Source organism: Rana temporaria, chromosome 2 (assembly GCF_905171775.1).
Source record: "Rana temporaria chromosome 2, aRanTem1.1, whole genome shotgun sequence".
NCBI classification, from domain to species: Eukaryota; Metazoa; Chordata; class Amphibia; order Anura; family Ranidae; genus Rana; species Rana temporaria.
In genome coordinates this window covers 239,787,238-239,809,488 of record NC_053490.1, presented here as the reverse complement: position 1 = coordinate 239,809,488, position 22,251 = coordinate 239,787,238, and the positions used below count along the sequence as shown (strand labels likewise).

General features: G+C 39.9%; 1 protein-coding gene across 3 annotated transcripts in view; it reads left to right on the top strand.

Moving 5' to 3' along the window:
* The window catches only part of NF1 (neurofibromin 1), a 317,171-nt gene that overhangs the window by 231,001 nt on the left and 63,919 nt on the right, over positions 1-22,251 (top strand). For all 3 annotated transcript variants that reach the window (XM_040336668.1, XM_040336666.1, XM_040336665.1), the window contains 6 exons: positions 3,969-4,401; positions 5,028-5,368; positions 11,960-12,162; positions 17,198-17,391; positions 19,005-19,145; positions 20,442-20,721. In XM_040336668.1, coding sequence (XP_040192602.1) covers positions 3,969-4,401; positions 5,028-5,368; positions 11,960-12,162; positions 17,198-17,391; positions 19,005-19,145; positions 20,442-20,721 — 1,592 coding nt within the window. The remainder of the gene's footprint in view (positions 1-3,968; positions 4,402-5,027; positions 5,369-11,959; positions 12,163-17,197; positions 17,392-19,004; positions 19,146-20,441; positions 20,722-22,251) is intronic.

Genomic DNA, 22,251 nt, shown 5'->3' with positions numbered 1-22,251 from the left:
TGGTCTCAGCTGCCGACATTGTGGGGGGGCGCGCTGGACAGGTAAGTGCCCATTTTTTTAAAACTCGGCAGCTGCAGTATTTGTTGCTGCTGGCTTTTAAAAGAAATTAAAAATTGGGTGGACCTCCGCTTTAAGAAATCCAAATGACGAGCTGTGGTTAATACTGATATCTTTGGCACTCCTACTTTGCACACCCGAGGTTAGTAAATGTGTCTTGCATGTTCATTGCAAAGGGGGGAGGAGAAAAAACACACACACACACACACACACACACACACACACACACACACACACACACACACACTCTATTAGAGAACAATTTATGAACACTTGATTTTTTCAGAAATAATGTCATCATCTTTGCTCAGTATTTGATAGAATTTTTGTTGTGGCTGTACCATGCTAATAGAACAGTGTTTTTCAAAATAACCAAGGCACTTCCAACAAAAAAAAAACATTCTATTGTAGAAAACACAATGATCACAATTAAAGAAAAGCAATAACTGTAGAACGGTGAAAGATTACAACTACATTTTCTTATAGAGGCCCTTGCTTTGAATGACATCGGCACATCTGCGGCCACAGGACAGCTCTAGTCTCACGCTGCTCTGGTGTGATTTTTGTTCCACTACTCCTCCAGTCGCTTCCACAGTTGGGTGACTGTAGTGGGTTTCTTGGCCATAACTTTGTTGCCAATTTTCCAGAGGTTTTCTATTGGGTTTAGATCAGGACTCTGGGCTAGCCATTTCATTATTTCAATGTTTTCAGCTTCAAGGAACTGCTTTACCTGTTTTGCTGTGTGACAGGGGGCATTGTCGTGCATGAAAATTGCTGGCAGATTAGGTGATGGACGCAAGGAACGAGAACCGCATGTTGTTGAAGAAGGTTCTGATAAACATTTGCAATCACTCTGCCATGTAGCTGTATGAGGCCTAACTCCTGCTGCAGAAAACATCCACCAAACCATGACACTTCCCCCTCCACCTTTCACTGACTAATTTACACACTTTGGGTTCTTTGCCCAGTTTGATGAACATAATGCTTCCTATCGGACCCAAATAAATGAATCTTGCTTTAGTCACTAAAGTAAACTTTGGATCAGTTCTCTGTCCACACAACATGCTTCTCAGCAAGGGTTAGTCTAGCCTTTTTGATTCTTTCTGCTAATAAGAGATTTGGTCACTGCAGAGTGGGCATTCAGTCCAAGTTCTCCAAAAGGGTGAGATATTGTATGACGAGACAGATCCTTACTCTGTTCAGTGCTGAACTGGCGCGCGATTGCAGCTGCAGTGTTTAACCGATTGCCCATTTGAGATTCTCCACTTTATCCTGTTCTCTTGCATTTGTCTTTTGTGGATGATCAGCCTTTTTGGGGGACTTGAATGAGTTTGACGTTGTAAAGATGCAAAATTCTACAAATTAGATTTGGAACGACAAACTTCTCTTGCTATGGCTGAAAGGGTTACTGGTAGGACAACCTTCTGCCAGAGGGTTTGTCACTTTAGAACGGCTCACCATCTTGCAAAGTCAGTAAAAACTGGAAAGTTAGGCTGCCAGTTAAATAGGTTTGGCAGATAATTTTTTTAAATTAACACCAATAACTGGGAGGTATCTGAATATGTTCTCTAATTTTGATCAATGCCCTTTTTCAAATCTCATTGAGGTTTTTTATTCTGTGCTTCAAAATATTTGTAACTCATGAAATTTGCTTAACACAACTGTGTGTATTGTAATGTATATAATATAACAAAATATAATTTTTTATGCAAGCGGGTTCAGTCACTCACCAGCAGAGCTCACTGTAGATTTAAAGTGATTGTAAAGGATTTTTTTTTTTTTTTTTTAATGGAATAGCAAGCATGTTATACTTGCCTGCTCTGTGCAGTGGTTTTACACAAAGCACCCCCGTCCCTCCTCTCCTCAGGTCCCCTGCCGGCGCTCTGGGTTCCCTTCTCCTCGCCAAGTGCCCCTATAGCAAGCCACTTGCTGTGGGGACACGCATGCATGCTCACTTCCGATCCAAATTTTCTGTGTCCATAAGACAGAGTGCTGCTCGGCCCCATCTCACTGGATGTGATTGGCGGGAGCCACTGGCTCCTTCTGCTGCATCTCAGCCAATCAGGTGGGAGAGACACTCTGTTCTCATGCACATTGCTAGATTGAGATTGGGCTTAGGGAAGTATTGGGGAGGGGGCTGAGGGGAAGCTTAACACTTAACTTAACTTCAGCCTTTACAACCACATTAATGTTTGTTTTGAATAGATTTTTCAATGCTTTCTAAAGACATTTCATTCCCGTAGTTGTAAAAACACCAACACGGATAAAAGGTTAAAAACGCGACTTTTGTGTTTGTCAGCGTTTTTGAGCCATAAGCGTTTGTGGGAGTATAGTTTTTGTATAAAAAAAAAAACACTACTGCAAAAACGCTGCAAAACTCATTCAACTGCTACAACTTTCTACTGCTAAACACTACTAGTGTTTTTATAATGTCCAGTGTGCATGAGGCCTTATGGTTACAACTCAGGCTTTTGGATTTTAAAATCCTGGTAACAGCAAGATTCTGAATTTACATTCTTTAAATCACGGAAATCATTTTCACCTACCATGTACAATCATCTACTGTTTATTCCTCTTTGATTTTTCACCCTTTTTACTATATTTACTTATCAATAAAGATTATACCAGGTAATGCTGGCCATACACTATACAAAAAAATCATCCGAAATTTGGACATTTAGACAGATCGTTCGTTTTTCGGCCAGTTAATGGGCACATAATCGATAATCGTTGGGACATTTCTGAGCCGAAAAAAAACGAAGGACAAGTTTGAAAATTTTCTGCCGAACGATAAATTGAACGGTTAATGTGTTTCCCATCCGAACTGCACTAAGTATATGTAAAAAATGCACAAAAAAAGCATTCATTTATGTCCACTGAAGGATTTATCGGTTGTTACATGATGGCACTATCGTTTGCGCTCACGGCTGAATGTTAATTTTTCGAAAATGGTTTCAGCCGATTTTTCGTATACTGTATGACCAGCATTAAACCACTGCTAGTACCCTCTCCTGGAGTCGAGGACAACTCTAGGGTCTGCTCCCCCTCCCGCTTCCTTTTCTAACCTATTTTCTGCTTTATCCACCTCTTTAAAAAAAAAAAAAAAAAATTCTGAATTTACATGCTGTTTAAATCTTGTTTCGTACTTTCACCTGCGGTTCCTTCAGTGAAGGACTGAATCGTAAAAGTGCAAGAAATTAGAGAGGTGGAAGAATGGAGATTTAGATGCAATGATGAACTTAAAAATGTTTTTGATTCATGGGTGCAATGGATCGAGTTCACATCCTCTGACATTCTCAGTTTGTAGTAGACCGCAGTTTGATGCTTATTTGCATTTAGCCTATAAACTGGCAATATTACTGACTTCAGATGGGCAAGGTTGCGAAATGCTGATAGTGATGTCGAGCTTGTGTCTTGCCTTATTTATTTATTTATTTTTTCAGACATTTGTGATATTTTGTTTAACTTTTTGGTTAGAGAAAACTAAATATTAATAAAAAAAAAAACATGTTTTGTACTATTGAACTCTGTTACCTAAAAGCCCAACTATAGCCAAAGCTTCTTTGTTTTGTTTTCAAAAGGGCAGGAATCATTGGAGCCATTTGTTAAGCCTTCCCATCTATGTCTCAATTTGTGCGATTCCCTCTTCTAAAACCAGGGAGGTATGAAAGCGGGGACATCGATAACGACAACAAAAACGTTATTGTCTGCTTTTCTGTCCTGGTATAACACACATCACCTGTTTCTTGTACAGGCGTCACGGGACAGATTGTGGGGGGGAATCTTTTCAATATTATCCCAAGTGGAAATAAAACCTTATCAGAACGCTTATCAAAAACAAATTTGGGAGTAGGGTTTATATTCTTGTATTGATTCCAATAGACAATTATGTCTCTTTTTTTTCCTTGCAGGTTCAAGACTGGCCAAATAAATGGAGACTTACTGATCTACCATGTTCTTCTGACTTTAAAGCCATACTATGCCAAGCCATATGAGATAGTGGTAGATCTTACTCACGCTGGGCCCAGCAATCGCTTTAAAACAGACTTCCTTTCAAAATGGTTTGTGGTTTTCCCTGGCTTTGCATATGAAAATGTGACAGCAGTTTATATCTACAACTGTAACTCCTGGGTGAGGGAATATACAAAATACCACGAAAGACTGCTAACTGGTCTGAAAGGCAGCAAGAGGTTAATTTTTATCGATCCATCTGGAAAGTTAGCCGAACATATAGACCATGATCAGCAGAAACTGCCAGCAGCCACACTTGCTTTGGAGGAGGACCTGAAGCTGTTCCATAATGCACTTAAACTGGCCCACAAGGACACTAAAGTGTCAATTAAAGTAAGTTTAATATTTATGCATATGAAATTGAGCAAGCTATTAAGGCAAATGTTGAAATAAAGGAAATAGGATGTGTAAACTTAAGCACCATACTATAAACTGATCATTATAACATTGCAAAAAGTGTATTAAACAATGTATGTATGCATTTTAAGGCCTTTGCACACTGGACATCAATTGCCACTAAAGGGCTTTTAACTTTTTGTTTCCCCCCCCCCCCTGCCTCTAAATGCCCGTCTGTACTAGCCTGTGTGTCCTTGCATACATAGGCATTTAGAGGCAGGAAAAAAGTGTCCGTGTGGAATGAACGCTTGACACACCTGAAAGCATTTGTAAAGTGCAGCTTTATTTATAGCCTTTTCCTCTTCTGGAGCAAAGGCATCCAGGGTAGGGGAAAAAAGTTTGGTGTGCATGAGGTCTGATTCTGAATTATTCTCTACTTTCCCGGTTTGTGCCTCAGTATTATATTCATCATTAGGTCAAATGGAATCCTCAAAGTATTTTTGCATAGAATATCATGAGTTAAAATGCCAAAATGGAGCTTTTTCCTCACGGTTTTGCAACCTCGTAGTAAATTCCTTTGTTCAAAAAAGTCACCTTTACCCTGTTTTCTTTGTGTTTTGTAGGTGGGTTCTACGGCTGTTCAGGTCACTTCAGCAGAGAGGACGCGGGTTTTGGGCCAATCTGTGTTTCTGAATGACATCTACTATGCTTCTGAGATAGAAGAAATTTGTTTAGTGGATGAAAATCAGTTCACATTGACTATTGCTAATCAAGGAACACCCCTCACATTCATGCACCAGGAGTGTGAAGCCATTGTCCAGTCTATCATTCACATACGGACTCGATGGGAACTGTCGCAACCAGATTCCATCCCCCAACACACTAAGATCCGTCCAAAGGATGTTCCTGGAACACTACTTAACATAGCATTACTCAACTTGGGAAGCTCTGATCCAAGTCTACGGTAGTCATTTACCCCTGTATAGTTTTAATAATGCTGAAAACATTAAAGTGATAGTCCATACAAAAATGGAAACTTGCCACTTAAAGCAGTGGTCATCAACCCTGCCCTACAGGGCCCACTAACAGGCCAGGTTTGCAAGATAACTGAAATACATCACAGGTGATATCATTTGCTGCTCAGTGATTGCAGTATTCTCTACTCCCCATGGTAATACATAAAACCTGGCCTGTTAGTGGGCCCTGTAGGGCAGGGTTGATGACCACTGACTTAAAGCACTCAATGTCTCATGTAATGAGGGATTTAAGGTGCGTGTGTGTGTGTGTGTGTGGATTTATCTATATATCATATTTCTTTTTCTTTAATAACATGTACTTTTCAGTTTTGCAAATAGCCCCAAGCCTCCTCTTCTTGGGTCCCCTGTGTTTCTTCTAGGTTATCCCATCCAACCAACCCCAACTCCACCCACCACCCCTGCAGAGTGCCCAGAATTGCAATCTGTTTGCTACGGGGGGGGGGGGGGGTATACTTGCGTGGGCAGTCCTGAATGCTCAATTTCAAATCTGTCTGCATACAGTCTCTGGACCTTTCAATAAGTAGAGCCTAGTGCCTTTATGGCAAATAACAGGCAGGCCCTACGCCTTCCTTTTTTGGCTTTCAGGGTGGTGCAGAGGATTCGTAAAAACAGAAACTGCTTCTAGAAGAACTCTTGGCTCACAGTAAGTAGTAATCTTGCTGGATAATAGCAAAACACTTGCCTAGAAAGGGAATGGAGGGCGTTCTTTCCTGACATTTTTTGTTTGCCTTTGTCCCATTGTCTTGTAAGCAACAATTTAACCCAGTGCTAAAAATATGCACTGGCACTGTACTAATGAGTATAAATAAATGGTGATTCTGCGCAACATATCACACTAATGGAATAGTGATATCACATAAACAAGATAAATGTAAGAGCTGACAAATAATCAGCATATAGTATTAAATGCAAAGAGAATAGTGAGTCCAAATATAAATATATATATACTCAAATAGTGAATAGTGAGTCCAAAATATATAATACTCATAAGGCGAATGTGCAAAAATATATAAAGAATATTGTGCAAAAAAACCGGAATGGAAGTTCAATCCCAATAGTAAACACAAATCAGCTGTCAGGGCAGATATTCTGAATGCACTGGATGAAGGTGAGCACCAGCTCTATGGTGTGAGTGCACGGCCGTGCGATAGAAGATAAACCAGATCCCTGGCTGAGCTCCCGGGACTCTTACCTCTCAGCCCTCCTAAATGGGCATTGATGTACAGGTCACTCGCAGCCTTCTATGGGTGGTCCCTGATGTTTCCTCTCTTGATCTGATGGATCCTTCCTTAATTGGGACAGATGCTCCTCGAAACCAGATGGATGATGTGGGTTATAAGAGAGAGAGAGAGGGGACTCCCATAGTGAGGTAACGTTTGGTGCAGGTAAAATATGTTTATTGAGGAAAAACCTGCACTTACATTAAAAGAAAAATAAAAGTGCAACGAGGAAACAAACAAGCGGCGTATGAATCGCCAGCTTACGTCACTCCGGGTGTACGTCCTCCAATTCCTACGCGTTACGACACCACGTGTCTTCGTCTGGACGAAGACACGAAGACACGTGGTGTCGTAACGCGTAGGAATTGGAGGACGTACACCCGGAGTGACGTAAGCTGGCGATTCATACGCCGCTTGTTTGTTTCCTCGTTGCACTTTTATTTTTCTTTTAATGTAAGTGCAGGTTTTTCCTCAATAAACATATTTTACCTGCACCAAACGTTACCTCACTATGGGAGTCCCCTCTCTCTCTCTCTTATAACCCACATCATCCATCTGGTTTCGAGGAGCATCTGTCCCAATTAAGGAAGGATCCATCAGATCAAGAGAGGAAACATCAGGGACCACCCATAGAAGGCTGCGAGTGACCTGTACATCAATGCCCATTTAGGAGGGCTGAGAGGTAAGAGTCCCGGGAGCTCAGCCAGGGATCTGGTTTATCTTCTATCGCACGGCCGTGCACTCACACCATAGAGCTGGTGCTCACCTTCATCCAGTGCATTCAGAATATCTGCCCTGACAGCTGATTTGTGTTTACTATTGGGATTGAACTTCCATTCCGGTTTTTTTGCACAATATTCTTTATATATTTTTGCACATTCGCCTTATGAGTATTATATATTTTGGACTCACTATTCACTATTTGAGTATATATATATTTATATTTGGACTCACTATTCTCTTTGCATTTAATACTATATGCTGATTATTTGTCAGCTCTTACATTTATCTTGTTTATGTGATATCACTATTCCATTAGTGTGATATGTTGCGCAGAATCACCATTTATTTATATTCCTGTTTTATGTCATGTAAACATAATTAGGTTTTGCTGCACTATATATTTTTGGTGGATTCACTCATTTAGGATCCATTTTAGCGCAAAAGCACTTTTCACTTTATCCACTGTACTAATGAGACTGGCTGGGAAGAGGTTAAACATCAGTGGCGATCGAAGGGTTAACTGTGTGCCTAGCCTGTGTTTTTAGTGTACTTTGGAAGGCGCTTTTACTAGGGGAAGACCTGGATCCTGGTCCCTGCTTTGCAAGCGACGCAGGATCCATGCTTTCCCTCCTGTCAGAATGGCGATCTGCCTTGTTTTTATGGGTAGACCGCCGTCCTACCTTTGAATGATCGGTGGGTGCTGGCAGACAGAGTCCGCAGTCCCTGTAGATTGGCTCCCACTGGCGCCGCGCCCCCTACTCTGGAGTGTCGCGTACTTACAGTTGGGTCCATATATATTTGGACACAGGCACAATTTTCATTCTTTCAGAAATTTAAAGTGCAGACTTTCAGCTTTATTTCAAGGAGTTGAACACAAATATCAAGCACAAATTTTAGGAGCGGCAACCATTTTTATACACAGTCTCCCCCCGTCCCCATTTTCAGGGGCTCAAATGTAATTGGACAGATTAATATAATCCTAAATAAAATGTTAATTTTTTATATTTTGTTGAGAATCTTTGACTGGCAATGACTGCCTAAAGTCTGAAACCCATGGACATTACCAAAGACTTGTTTCCTCCTTTCTGAGGCTTTGCCAGGCTCTAACTGCAGCTGATTGCAGTTCTTTGTGGGTCTTTCTGCCTTTTGTTTTGTCTTCAGCAAGTGAAATGCATGCTCTGTTGGGTTGAGATCAGGTGATTTGATTCTACTTCTTTTCCTTCAAAAGTAACTCCGTTGCTTTTGCAGTTTCTTTTGGATCATTGTCCATCTGTAATGTGAAGCACTGTCCAATCAACTTTGCTGCATTTGGCTGAATCTGGGCTGACGATATATCTCGAAACACTGCAGAACTCATCCAGTGGCTGATTCTGTTATCTGTCACATGAGCAATAAACACTAATGACCCAGTTCCACTGGAAGCCACCCATGCCATCACACTGCAAGATTCACCATGTTTCACAGATTACGTAGTGTGCTTTGGATCATGAGTGTTTCTAAGCCTTCTCCACACTTTTTTTTCTTAGTCATTCTGGTACAGATTAATCTTGGTTTCATTCGTCCAAAGAATGCTTTTCCAGAACTGGTCTGTCCTTTTTTAGGTGTTTTTTGGCAAAGTCTAATCTGGCTTTTCTAGTCTTTAGGCTTATGAATGGTTTGCACATTGTGGTGAACCCTCTGTATTTGCTCTTGTGAAGTCTTCTCTTGATTGTAGACTTTGACAATGATAAGCCCACCTCCTGCAGAGTGTCCTTCACTTGTCTGGATGTTGTGAATGTGTTTTTACCATAGAGAAGATCCTAGGATCATCCACCACTGTTGTCTTCCATGGCCGTCCAGGCCTGTTTATGTTGCTGAGCTCACCAGTAGGTTCTTCTTTCCTCAGAATGTACCAAACGTTTGATTTTCTCTGATGTATTTTTTTATTAATTTTTTAAGTCTTACAATGGCCTGTTTCACTTGCATGGGGACAGCTTCTTTTGAAAGCATGATGTAGGTTCAAAGCAATAGATTCCAAATGCAAAAACCAAGCTTAGGAACAACTTCAAACATTTTACCTGCTTAATTGATGAAGAAATAATGGAGTATCTCATACCTGGCCACGAAACAGCTTTTGATTCAATTGTCCAATTGCTTTTGGACCCTTGAAAAAGAGCTGTAATTCTTAAACCCTTCCTCTGATATGGATGTACATACCCTCAAATTAAACCTGAGAATGTGCGCTTTCAGCCTATATCCATAACATAACTATAGATCAAATATGTTTTGGAAAAACACCTGAAAAAAACACATTGTGCCTGTGTCCAAATATAAATGGACTGAACTGTGTACAGTATGTTATACGGTCGACAAGTGGTTAACTACTGACATAATAATAAAAACATTTAGTCACCAAGTGATTATTGTAGAATAATAGTCGTCTCGCGATTAGTGGTTTTGGAAAAGTCATCTCGGTGGCTTCACAGCCGACCGATCACTTTTTACAGTGCTGTGAAACACTGAACCCTGCAATGATTTTCGGGCTCTCCTGTTTCTATGGGAAGCCTGGGACCCCACAGTAAGTGACTGGGACGATTTCCCACAGAGGAAATGGAGAAGCATCCATTCCCTTATCTTTTCTGTGACAAATTAACCCAGAAGCAACAATTTCATCACTTCCAGTTTGAGCTGTAACAGCCAGGGAAGCAGCTAACCCAGCACAATATGTGTTTTGGTTTGGAGGGCAGGGGGTCCAATAGACCCCTCATGTCTTTTATAAAAAGGATCTTCCACTACCCAAAGTTCTTAAAAGGAGACTTGTTGGGTCCATTGTGATAACAGTAAAGTTAAATGTAAAAAAAAAAATGCATTTAATTTAAAAAAAATCCTACATGCATGCTCACAAATACGTGTGTACAGCCGTGCTCACACACCGGTCCATTTGTCCAGGTGAGCGGCTTGTACTTCTATTTAAGGATACCTGTTTGCTGTGTTTCAAGGAGTTTTTATCCGAACACCTCAGTGAGGTCCCAGGAGTCAGTTTAACCCTTTCTTCACCCTGATCATCTTTTTTGGACTTATTTTTATTTTTTATCTCTTGTGTTTTTGTTTGTAGTGCTGCACTGCTTTTTTTATGTACTCTGACCAAGGATTTATTGACCTCCAGTGTTCAGCTGCTTTTTTAAATTGTGTGTTCCTTTGCGCAGTCTGCTCTTTCTATATATTATAGCATGTTTGTAGTCAATGGAAAACCTACACTTAAGCAGATTTCATGTGGTGTATGGAAGATTGGAACTATATTGGTGTCTCTTTAAATCTGCTCTAGAATTTTTAGTTTCCAAAGCAGTGATACATATTCCAAATGGCTGCATCCCCTGAGAATTCTATTATTACTGTGATATTAATGTGGACGCTAGCAAATTCAGCAGGAATTTCCTATTAAAGAATAACTCCGCTTTTGAGAAAAAAGACTGTACAGGAATTCTAACAAACTTTGTTACAGGCCTCTCTACCTTTTTCTACTGAGAATAAAAAGCTGTTGGTTTCACCATGTCTTTTGGATACCGATTCTGAATGGAAACGATTTAGTTCATTATAATTAGCTGGAGCGTTCTAATGAGAAAAGTTGCATTGTCCCTTTTAGAACCATGTAACCCTTGTAGAGCAACTCATTAAAACTACAATTTCACTTGTAGAGGATGTGTAAAATCTGACTTGTATCTTAACGCAGACTTCTAGAGAAATCAATAAGCATAACACAAGCAAGAAATTACATTTTTGGGGGGCCTTCTTTACACCAATAGTGTACAGAACATCTCCATGTTGCCATATTGCATTGAATTCCACAGACAATTGGAAAGTTAAAGGTAATTTGTAATAACTTACAATTTGGCCTTTTTGACAATTGTATATGCTATATTTTTTAATTGCCTTATTTTGTTTTCACAAAAGTGGAGTTGTCATTTTAAAGAAAACCTGTACTAACACCAATATAGAGATTTTTGTCCTGGTTACTTTTGAGAATAACTGCTTGAGGCTATTCATTATGCAATTTTCCTTTTTAGATTTACCAAATCCATAAATAATGAGATCCAACCTAAAGACTTTCAATGTGTATGCAATCAGGAAGGCCCTTTCACTACATAGTTGAAAGTAAATATAAAGGAAATTGAGAACAAAATTGTATAATGTATGGCCAGCTTTACTGTCTAGCCCCAATACATTCTAGACCACCGATGTGAAACAAGTGTGCAGCTAGTAAAGCATACTTGTTTGAAATCGGCAACTTAAACTGCCACCTTTCTGCAGTTCTAAACATTAGCATGACTGGAATAATGTATCAGCCAGCCTTTTAGAGATAATTCAGTAACCGCATGTTTTCTCCAAAGATTTTTTTCATACATATTTGAAGGAAAAATGCCAGCAATGGTTAATAAGATGAAACCACCTTGAAGTCCAATAATGGTAAATCAATCTGTCATGGAAAATGTCAACTTGCATTGATCAGTTGTCTTTATGGTGATTACTTTTAAATGGGTCATATTAATATAATGTTTTTAGAATATTAAATTTGACCCTTTTTATCTTTTCTTGCAGGTCTGCTGCCTATAACCTTCTGTGTGCCTTAACATGTACCTTTAATTTAAAGATTGAGGGGCAGCTACTGGAGACTTCGGGTCTTTGTATCCCAGCCAACAATACACTTTTCATAGTTTCCATTAGCAAAACCCTGGCAGCTAATGAACCACACCTCACACTTGAGTTTCTAGAAGAGTGCATTTCTGGCTTCAGCAAATCTAGTAAGTTAATGGTGCCCATATCATTTTGTTTACGACTATAGCAAGTTGTCACATCTGCATTTTAGTGTTGGGTATTGGATTGGGGGTGGGGGTATAAGATAAACAACTTTGGGAAGAGCATAATCTTTTTTTAAAGCTGAACTCCAGGTATGATCTTTGTTCCATACTTACATTGGTCCACCCTACTACAGTATATGGTAGAAGGCATCGGGCAACATGAAAGAAAACCGCAAGGGTGCATGGATGAATTGGTATCTTGCACACTTTAATCAGAAAAACCTCCCCCAAATCCCCCCCCCCTCTTAAACAACTGGCAGTGCTGCGGTCTGCTGTGCCCTCTGTGTTTGTTCATCCAAAGTGGTGGCACCTCTAATATTGGTGTTACCGACCAGGTGATAAAGAAGGTAGGGAAAGCCTAAAGAAAACAAATGCAGCCAATAAGTATATTGACTGGTAATCTACAATATATTCTCTTTTGGCTTTGGGTTTAATTCCACTTTAGTTATTTATTTTTTATACTAAAGAGCGATTTCTCCCACCCCCAAGTTCTGCTGTAAATAAGAGAAAACTGCGGGTCAAGTGGATTATATTGAACATCTCCTTCAGCTGGAGAGGAATACAGGAGCTCATTGTGTTATTCATAGGCTGACGGCACAATCCCGCCTACTGCCTGGTGGTGTCAGTTTTCTGTGTCTTTGGAAGTTAAAGATGGGGCCAAACCTTGTGCATTGTGTTGATCATCCATCTCCATCATTCAGTAGTACATTTCCTATGTTTCGTCTGGATAAGATTTTGTATTCATTCCTGCTCTGTCTTTATAGAACTAACATGAGTATATTAATGAAGCAGTGAATGTGGCGGCATTACCAAATGTTCACTGCAGGTGAATCAAAGACTCTATTTTACCACTTAAGCCCTGGACCATTTTGTTGCTAAATGCCCTGGCCAGGTTTTGCGATTCGGCACTGCGTCGCTTTAACAGACAATTGCGCGGTCGTGCGACGTGACTCCCAAACAAAACTGGCGTCCTTTTTTCCCCACAAATAGAGCTTTCTTTTGGTGGTATTTGATCACCTCTGCGGTTTTTATTTTTTGCGCTATAAACACAAATAGAGCGACAATTTTGAAAAAAATTCTATATTTTTTTACTTTTTGCTATAATAAATATCCCCCAAAAACATAAAAAAAAATTTTCCTCAGTTTAGGCCGATATGTATTCTTCTACCTATTTTTGGTAAAAAAAAAACGCAATAAGCGTTTATTGATTGGTTTGCGCAAAATTTATAGCGTTTACTAAATAAATAGGGGATAGTTTTATTGCATTTTTAATGATCATTTTTTTTTACTACTAATGGCGGCGATCAGCGATTTTTTTGTGACTGCGACATTATGGCGGACACTTCGGACAATTTTGACACATTTTTGGGACCATTGTCATTTTTACAGCAAAAAATGCATTTAAATTGCATTGTTTATTGTGAAAATGACAGTTGCAGTTTGGGAGTTAACCCCAGGGGGCGCTGTAGGAGTTAGGGTTCACCTAGTGTGTGTTTACAACTGTAGGGGGGTGTGGCTGTAGGTCTGACATCATCGATCGAGTCTCCCTATATAAGGGATCACTCAATCGATGCAGCCGCCACAGTGAAGCACAGGGAAGTTGTGTTTACATACTGCTCTCCCCACTCTTCAGCTCCAGGGAGCGATCGCGACGGGGCGGCTATAAACGAATAGCGGCGCCGTCGTCCCGGATCGCTCCCCGCGGGTTACCGACCGCCCCGTGTAGGGGGGGGGGTGTCCCGATCGGACCCCTGACCCGTGGAAAGGCGGGGACGTACATGTACGCCCGTATGCCTGTACGTGCCATTCTGTCGACGTACATGTACATGCGGCGGTCGGCAACCGGTTAAAATGCATGCACCAGGAAGATATACAGTGCCTTGAAAAAGTATTCATGCCCATTAAAATTTTCCACATTTTGTCATGTTAAAAACCAAAAACATAAATGTAAGTGGCACATAATTGTGAAATGAAAGAACATTTATAAATGGTTTTCAAAATGTTTTACAAATATGTGAACCATGTGATGTACATTTGTATTCAGCCCCCCTGAATCAATACTTCGTCGAATCGCCTTTCGCTGCAAGTCTTTGTGGGTATGTCTTTAACAGCTTTGCACATCTAGAGTGACATTTTTGTCCATTCTTCTCTGCAAAAAATGGCTCAAGCTCTGTCAGATTGGATAGAGAGTGTCTGTCTCTACACAGCAATTTTCAAGCCTTGCCACAGATTCGACTGGGCCATTCTAACACATAAATATGCTTTTGATCTAAACCATTCCATTGTAGCTCTGGCAGTATGTTTAGGGTTGTTCTGCTGGAAGGTGAACCTCTGTCCCAGTCTTAAGTCTTTTTCCGATTCCAACAGGTTTTCTTCCAAGATTGCCCTGTATTTGGCTCCGTCCACCTACCCATCAACTCTGACCAGCTTTCCTGTCCCTGCTGAAGAAAAGCATCCCCATGTTTCACGGTGGGGATGGTGTATTCAGGGTTATGTGCAATATTGTTTTTCAGCTACACAGCGTGTTTTGCTTTTAGGCCAAATTGGGTAACATTTTGGTCTTATCTGAGCAGAGCACCTTCATCCGCATGTTTTCTGTGTCCCCCCACATGGCTTCTTGCAAACTGCACATGGGGCTTCCTATGGATTTCATTCAACAATGGCCTTTTTCTTGCCACTCTTCCATAAAGGCCAGATTTGTGGAGTGCATGACTAATAGTTGACCTATGGACAGATTCTCTCACCTGAGCTGTGGATCTCTGCAGCTCCTTCAGAGTTACCATGGGCCTCTTGGCTGCTTCTCTGATTAATGCTCTCCTTGCCCAGCCTGTCCATTTTAGATGGACGGCCATGTCTTGGTTTTAAGTTGTGCTATACTCTTTACATTTTCAGATGATGGAACAGTGCTCCATTAGATGTTCAAAGCTTGGGGTATTTTTTGATAACCTTACCCTGCTTAAACTTCTCCATCTTTATTCCTGACCTGTCTGGTGTGTTTCTTGGCCTTCATGATGCCACTTGTTCACAAAGGTTGTCTAACAAACCTCAGAGGGATTTGCAGAACAGTTGTATTTATACTGAGATTAAATTACTAATTAGGTGACTTATGAGGGCAATTGGTTCCACTAGATTTTAGTTAGGGGTATCGGAGTAAATAGGGCTGAATACAAATGCATGCCACACTTTTCAGATATTTAGTTGTAAAACATTTTGAAAACCATTTATCATTTTCCTTCCATTTCACAATTATGTGCAATTTTTTGTTTTATCACATGAAATACATTTAAGTTTTTGGTTGCAACATGACAAAATGTGGAAAATTTCAAGGGGTATGAAAACTTTTTCAAGGCACTGTACCTGTAGCGAATGTCTCATTCACTGCTTCATGACTTTGCTACTTCACATCCTACGGGGTAAAATGACCGCACCAGCCAAGCAGACTGGAAAAAGCGCCCAGAGGCGATTCAGTTTGCATGAGTAGCGCTATACAAGTCATTCATTCGCAAATTGGCTGTGTTTTTAACCGTTGTCAGCTTGCATAACATGTGAATGTGACTGGCTTTTAATATAGCCGATTCACATATGTGCGGGGTAGCCGTGGTGTGGTTTTCATACAATTTGCACCTGAACCAGTGAACAGAAACAGACCGGACTGCAAACCGCATCCGCATATGTGAACCCAGCCTTCGTGTTTTCTAGTTGTCACTCCTATGTGTAATTTAATTTTTTTGTGTTGCAGTGCCCTTAGAGTTGTAAACCATTTAGATATTGGCTTATTTTTTTTATTATCAGATGATAAAGTACACATGTTTGACCATTGGGCCATATTTCAGATACATTTCTTCTTTTCAGTTATGAATGGTTGATTTTATGTTTTAAATTTCCTAAAGAGTCAGACTTGGCAGGTACAATTGGGCCTTAGATTGCCCGTTAAAAAAAATGTAACTGTTGGTACTACGTATATGTGACCCAGAAGCAAAAAACAAACTGATCTATTTATGTCCATTGAACGATTTATCGTTTGAAATTTGGTCATTACATGATGGCAGTATCGTTTTGCTCTCACAACCATGTGTTTTTTTTAAAACTTGTTTAAATTATTTTTTGACTGGTGTTTGGCTAGCATTAGACATTAGATCATGTCCACTTAGCGACTGACGTCCCATGTTTTACTTGAAAAGTTTGGCTTTTATTACCTAGTCCTTACTACTTTTTTTGCATTTCAGTACCTTGTATGTAAAAGGATAGTTATGTGAACAGACTTCTATTTTATGCAGTAAAGTTTTTCTCTTGGGTATTACTTCCACAAGTGTGACTGAAAAAGCGTTTATTTTGAACCAAACTTTAAATGTAGTTCATGTTGCTAGATTACCATATTTGGACATCTGTCCTTTTTTTTTTTTTTGGTGTACGGTGATTTTCTTTTTTAAAACTATCACCCATTCAATATGCATTTCTCCAAATGCATAGCCTTACCTTGTTGTTTCAAGCCACGCTATGGTAAACTCAGTGCGAAGAACTGGAAAAAAAAAGTTGGTGTGCCACTGTCATGCAGTCTTACTTTTTGGAAATCTTTTACCATCTTTGGGAATGCTAGCATTTTAACATGGGGTATTAAATAAACTGAAATCAGGTATTCCCAATCATCTGTGGAGCAACCCAGAACATTTTAAGAAATTAATCTCTCACATCTGATGTCTGTGTGAGGGCCTTCACGTAAGGAGGGGTTGTGGAACACTCGCCACCACCCTTTTCATGAACTTTATTGACCATGTAAAAAATGGAAAATTAACTAATTTGGCTCGAGGCGCAAACAGTTGTCATGCTCTTTCAAATGATCTCCTGAAGTTTCCAGTACCGTGATTTGCAATATATAATTTGCATTAAATAAGTCAAGTTTTTTTTATAGTATGCTAATTCTGGGACATAAATATACCACAGTTATCAATTTGAGCATCTGTGTATGTTTCATTTGTAGGCATTGAGCTGAAGCATCTCTGTCTGGAATATATGACTCCCTGGTTGTTGAACCTTGTTCGGTTCTGTAAGCTCACTGATGATGCAAAGAGGCAGCGTGTCAGTGCTATCTTGGATAAGCTGATAACCATGACTATTAATGAAAAACAGATGTATCCTTCCATTCAAGCAAAAATATGGGGCAGTCTGGGACAGGTGAGTAGATTACCATCTCCCTAATACTATAGAATCGCCTTGTCCTTGTTTAACATATCTCAAATGGGTTGTAAAGGTTAATTTTTCCCATTTAATTTTTTTTAAATAACAAACATGTCATACTTGCCTCCACTGTGCAGTTTTGCACAGAGTGGCTCTGATCCTGCTGTTCTGGGGTCCCACGGCAGCTCTTGCGGCTCCTCCCTGCAATAGCTAACCCCCTCTGGAAAGCTCTCTCCCGAGGGGGTTACGTTGCGGGCGCACTCCCGTGTCATACAGTCTGCGTCCATAGCCGCCGAATGTATGACTCAGCTCTGCCCCCGGTGGCCGCGTCATTGTATTTGACAGCAGCGGGAGCAAATGGCTGCGCTGCTATTAATCTATCAAATCAACACAGAGACTCTGTGGTGAAGAGGACACTGTGGACGCGCAGAGCAGGTGAACCGGCTCAGGTAAGTAAAACGGGGGCTGGGGGGCCTGTGACAGCCAGGTGTTTTTTCACCTGAAAAATCATGAACCTTTAACAACCCCTTTAAATACGCAGGACAAATTATTGGTGCCATCATGTTTAATAGTCTAATTCAGGGGTGTGCAAACTTTCTACAAAGGGCCAGTTTACTGTCCTTCAAACTTTAGGGGGGGCCGGACTGTTGCCAGAGGGAGAAAAAAATACCCTGGCATCAAACCATGCCCCATGATTGGTATTGGCGGAAGGAATAGTGCCCCATCATTGATATCAATGTGAGGAATAGTGCCCCATCATTGGTGCAGTGTGAGGAATAGTGGCCCATAGGTGGTGTCAGTGGGAGGAATACGCGGCTCAGTGTGCATTCCCAACACACTTTGGCTGTGCCGGAATGCCTGACTCCCACGTGCATATGTGGTAGGACGTCTTCCCCCGCTGGCCAATCAAGAAGCTTAAAAATCTGCACCCAAGGAGTTTATAGCGACTGGCAAGAGATTTTTACTGCCTCATCGCTTGAAGATGAGTATGTTAGAGAGTTGAGTTCCGCTTTGTTTCCCAATCTAGTTAATCCCGTAAATGTTGCTTTAACATTTTCACATCTCTTTTCATGTTTACTCAGAGGCTGTCATAGCTTGTTTTCACTGAGAAAATTTTCAGAATATGTAATTTAACTGGAGTAACAAACTTTGTACATACGAGTGTATATATGCCAAAATATGCTTAGTGTTTACGCTTCCTGATCTTCTCTCTGCATGTATCCATATTTTATCCTACTGACCTTTTATTTGAGAGAGAGTAAATCAGAGTGAGCAAATGGTGTGTGTGTGTGTGTGTGTGTGTGTGTGTGTGTACATTTTTATTCCTGTAATTTTTGTGTGTGTGTGTTTTTTTTGTTAGCTGTGTGATGCAGGAACAGAATTTCAACATATAAAGTAATAGCGTACTTTCACACTGCATTTTAGGTAGATGTATGTATACACATTTTTTGAAATCCATTAATTTTGATCAGATTTGCTTTTGACATTCTTGTTTTTGATTGGCCATTCTATTAACATATAAATTGCATGAGCTAAAATTGAATGCATAATTTATTGCTGAAATAGAAATGTATGATATTTTCTGTGACCCGTTTTATTTATTTTTATAGATCACAGATCTTCTAGATGTTGTACTAGACAGCTTCATCAAAACCAGTGCAACAGGTGGACTGGGATCTATAAAGGCTGAAGTTATGGCTGATACAGCAGTTGCTCTGGCATCTGGCAATGTTAAGCTAGTTTCAAGCAAGGTATGCATTTAATATTTAAAGCGGTACTAATCGGAGGAAAAAACTGCTAGAAAGTAATCCTTTGAAAGTGTAAGGATCCAAAGTCTTTTGCCAAAAAACTGATTCTTCTGGCATTTTTTTATTTAGCTGGATTGGGCACTAGGGAAACTTTGTACTGTAAAATGCTGGAAATGCAGCTGTTGAACAAAAACTCCTGTGTGTGCTTGCACATGAGTGGCTGCTGCATCAAAGGCTGAAAAATATCAGACACAGAAAGACCCCAGACTCAGAAGTCAATGGTGATGTGGGTAATTGGGAATGGAGGGATGAGGGTACTTACAAAGGTATCCTCATCACTGGCATAGTGCACTCTAGGAGGTACTGTACATGTGTACAGCAATAGCCCACCCGCAACAAAGGCAATTTATTCTTGAATATCTATATATTGGTTAGGGAGCAAAATCTCTGATCCACTCTGAGAATAACAGACAGAAGAGATATACTGTGTCAACTATAAGAGGTTGAATCTGGTAAATATCTGACTTGGATCTAATTTTTTATTTTAAGAAAAAAAAAATAAAGACCGTTTTGCAGATTTTCGGACAGAACTGTAATATATTATATGCTGGCCATACAAAAACAATGTCTTCCCCTAAAAAAATATATAATTTTAAAAACCTTTTGTTTGATTTTCTAATCATTAGTAGGTTAAATCGATCTTTTCTATCACAATGATCGGGAAAAAATGTAAGGAGCAGAGTAGAAAACTTCTTGGTCAAAGGAATTTTCAGACCGTGTTAGGTGGTTTTCGTTCAGAAATATTATTTTAAAACTGAATGTTAAAAGCAAGTGAAATTTTTAAACATTATTTTATTTTGCGAATGTAAAAAGATTTTGTGTATGAATATTCTCATCTGGAAATTGATACGTGTATGACTTAAGCACTCCCTTCCCAGAACTATATGTCCCATGAGGCATTGCTCCTCACATATTCACATTCAGAAGTTCTTAGGCACTTACTGTCATGTATGGACTGTGTACTGAGCTTTATGTGTGCTGCACTGTATTGCCTGATACATAAACAAATAATGCATTCTGTATGCTGGCCAATTAATCCATTATGAAAATAGAGTACAACCATTTTCATAATTAATTCGTTGTTTCTGTTTTTTTGAACTATAAAGGACTCTTTTTTTTTTTTTTGCATGTTTATATATTTATTACGTTTCAGGATTCCAACGTATTCCTTTCATGCACAAATGCACTGTAGTACCAAGCATTATGTTCTGAGCTTCCCTTCATATGCATTCTTTTTAGGTGATCGGGAGGATGTGCAAGATAATAGACAAGACCTGTCTTTCTCCTACCCCAACACTGGAACAGCACCTCATGTGGGATGATATTGCCATACTTGCCCGATACATGCTCATGCTATCCTTCAACAACTCCTTGGATGTGGCTGCCCATCTACCCTACCTCTTCCATGTTGTCACATTATTGGTGGCAACAGGTCCTCTTTCTCTTCGAGCTTCCACCCATGGACTTGTGATCAATATCATTCACTCCTTGTGCACCTGCTCACAGCTGAATTTCAGTGGTGAGTACTTTTTGCAGGTCTGACCTTGAGTAACCAAATGTGTTTGCTTTTTTTTTGGAGATATGACTTGAAGTGTAAATGTTTATATATATATATATATATATATCACACACACAGTACAGACCAAAAGTTTGGACACACCTTCTCATTCAAAGAGTTTTCTTTATTTTCATGACTATGAAAATTGTAGATTCACACTGAAGGCATCACAACTATGAATTTACACATGTGGAATTATACATAACAAAAAAGTGTGAAACAACTGAAAATATATTTCATATTCTAGGTTCTTCAAAGTAGCCACCTTTTGCAGCAGACACATCTCTAGAACTGGTAAGAGGAGACTGTGTGAATCAGGTCTTCATGGTAGAATATCTGCTAGGAAACCACTGATAAAGAAAGGCAACAAACAGAAGAGACTTGTTTGGGCTAAAGAACACAAGGAATGGACATTAGACCAGTGGAAATCTGTGCTTTTGGTCTGATGAGTCCAAACTTGAGATCTTTGGTTCCAACCCCCCTGTCTTTGTGCGACGCAGAAAAGGTGAACGGATGGACTCTACATGCCTGGTTTCCACCGTGAAGCATGGAGGAGGAGGTGTGATGGTGCTTTGCTGGTGACACTGTTGGGGGTTTATTCAAAATTGAAGGCATACTGAACCAGCATGGCTACCACAGCATCTTGCAGCGGCTTGCTATTCCATCCGGTTTGCGTTTAGTTGGACCATCATTTATTTTTCAACAGGACAATGACCCCAAACACACCTCCAGGCTGTGTAAGGGCTATTTGACCAACAAGGAGAGTGATGGGGTGCTGCGCCAGGTGACTAGCTCTTGAAGCTCATCAAGAGAATGCCAAGAGTGTGCAAAGCAGTAATCAAAGCAAAAGGTGGCTACTTTGAAGAACCTAGAATATGAAATATATTTTCAGTTTCACACTTTTTTGTTATGTATAATTCAACATGTGTTAATTCATAGTTTTGATGCTTTCAGTGTGAATCTACAATTTTCATAGTCATGAAAATAAAGAAAACTCTTTGAATGAGAAGGTGTGTCCAAACTTTTGGTCTGTGTATATGTGTATATGTGTATATGTGTATATGTGTGTATGTATGTATGTATGTGTGTGTATATGTATATGTGTATATATATATATATATATATATATATATATATATATATATATATATATATATATATATATATATATATACTTTTTTTTCACGGGGAACTCCGTTCCACCACCTTTGGCTCAGACCCTTTGGTGCCTGCTCACCACAATCACTTGCAAACACAGAAGTCTGGTTTCTGTGTTTACAAGTGACAGCTCTGCACTCTGTGAGTAACCCCCTGAACTCTGCACTCTGTATGTAATGGAATCCTGGTATTTAATGCCCCTTTAATACCCTTCTACTGTTTGTGAAATTAGACGGGGTCGTGGTTGAGTTCCTGCACCTATTTTCTGAGAAAAAATGCTATGTATGTATGTATATGTGTGTGTGTGTGTGTGTGTTACTATAGTATACAACA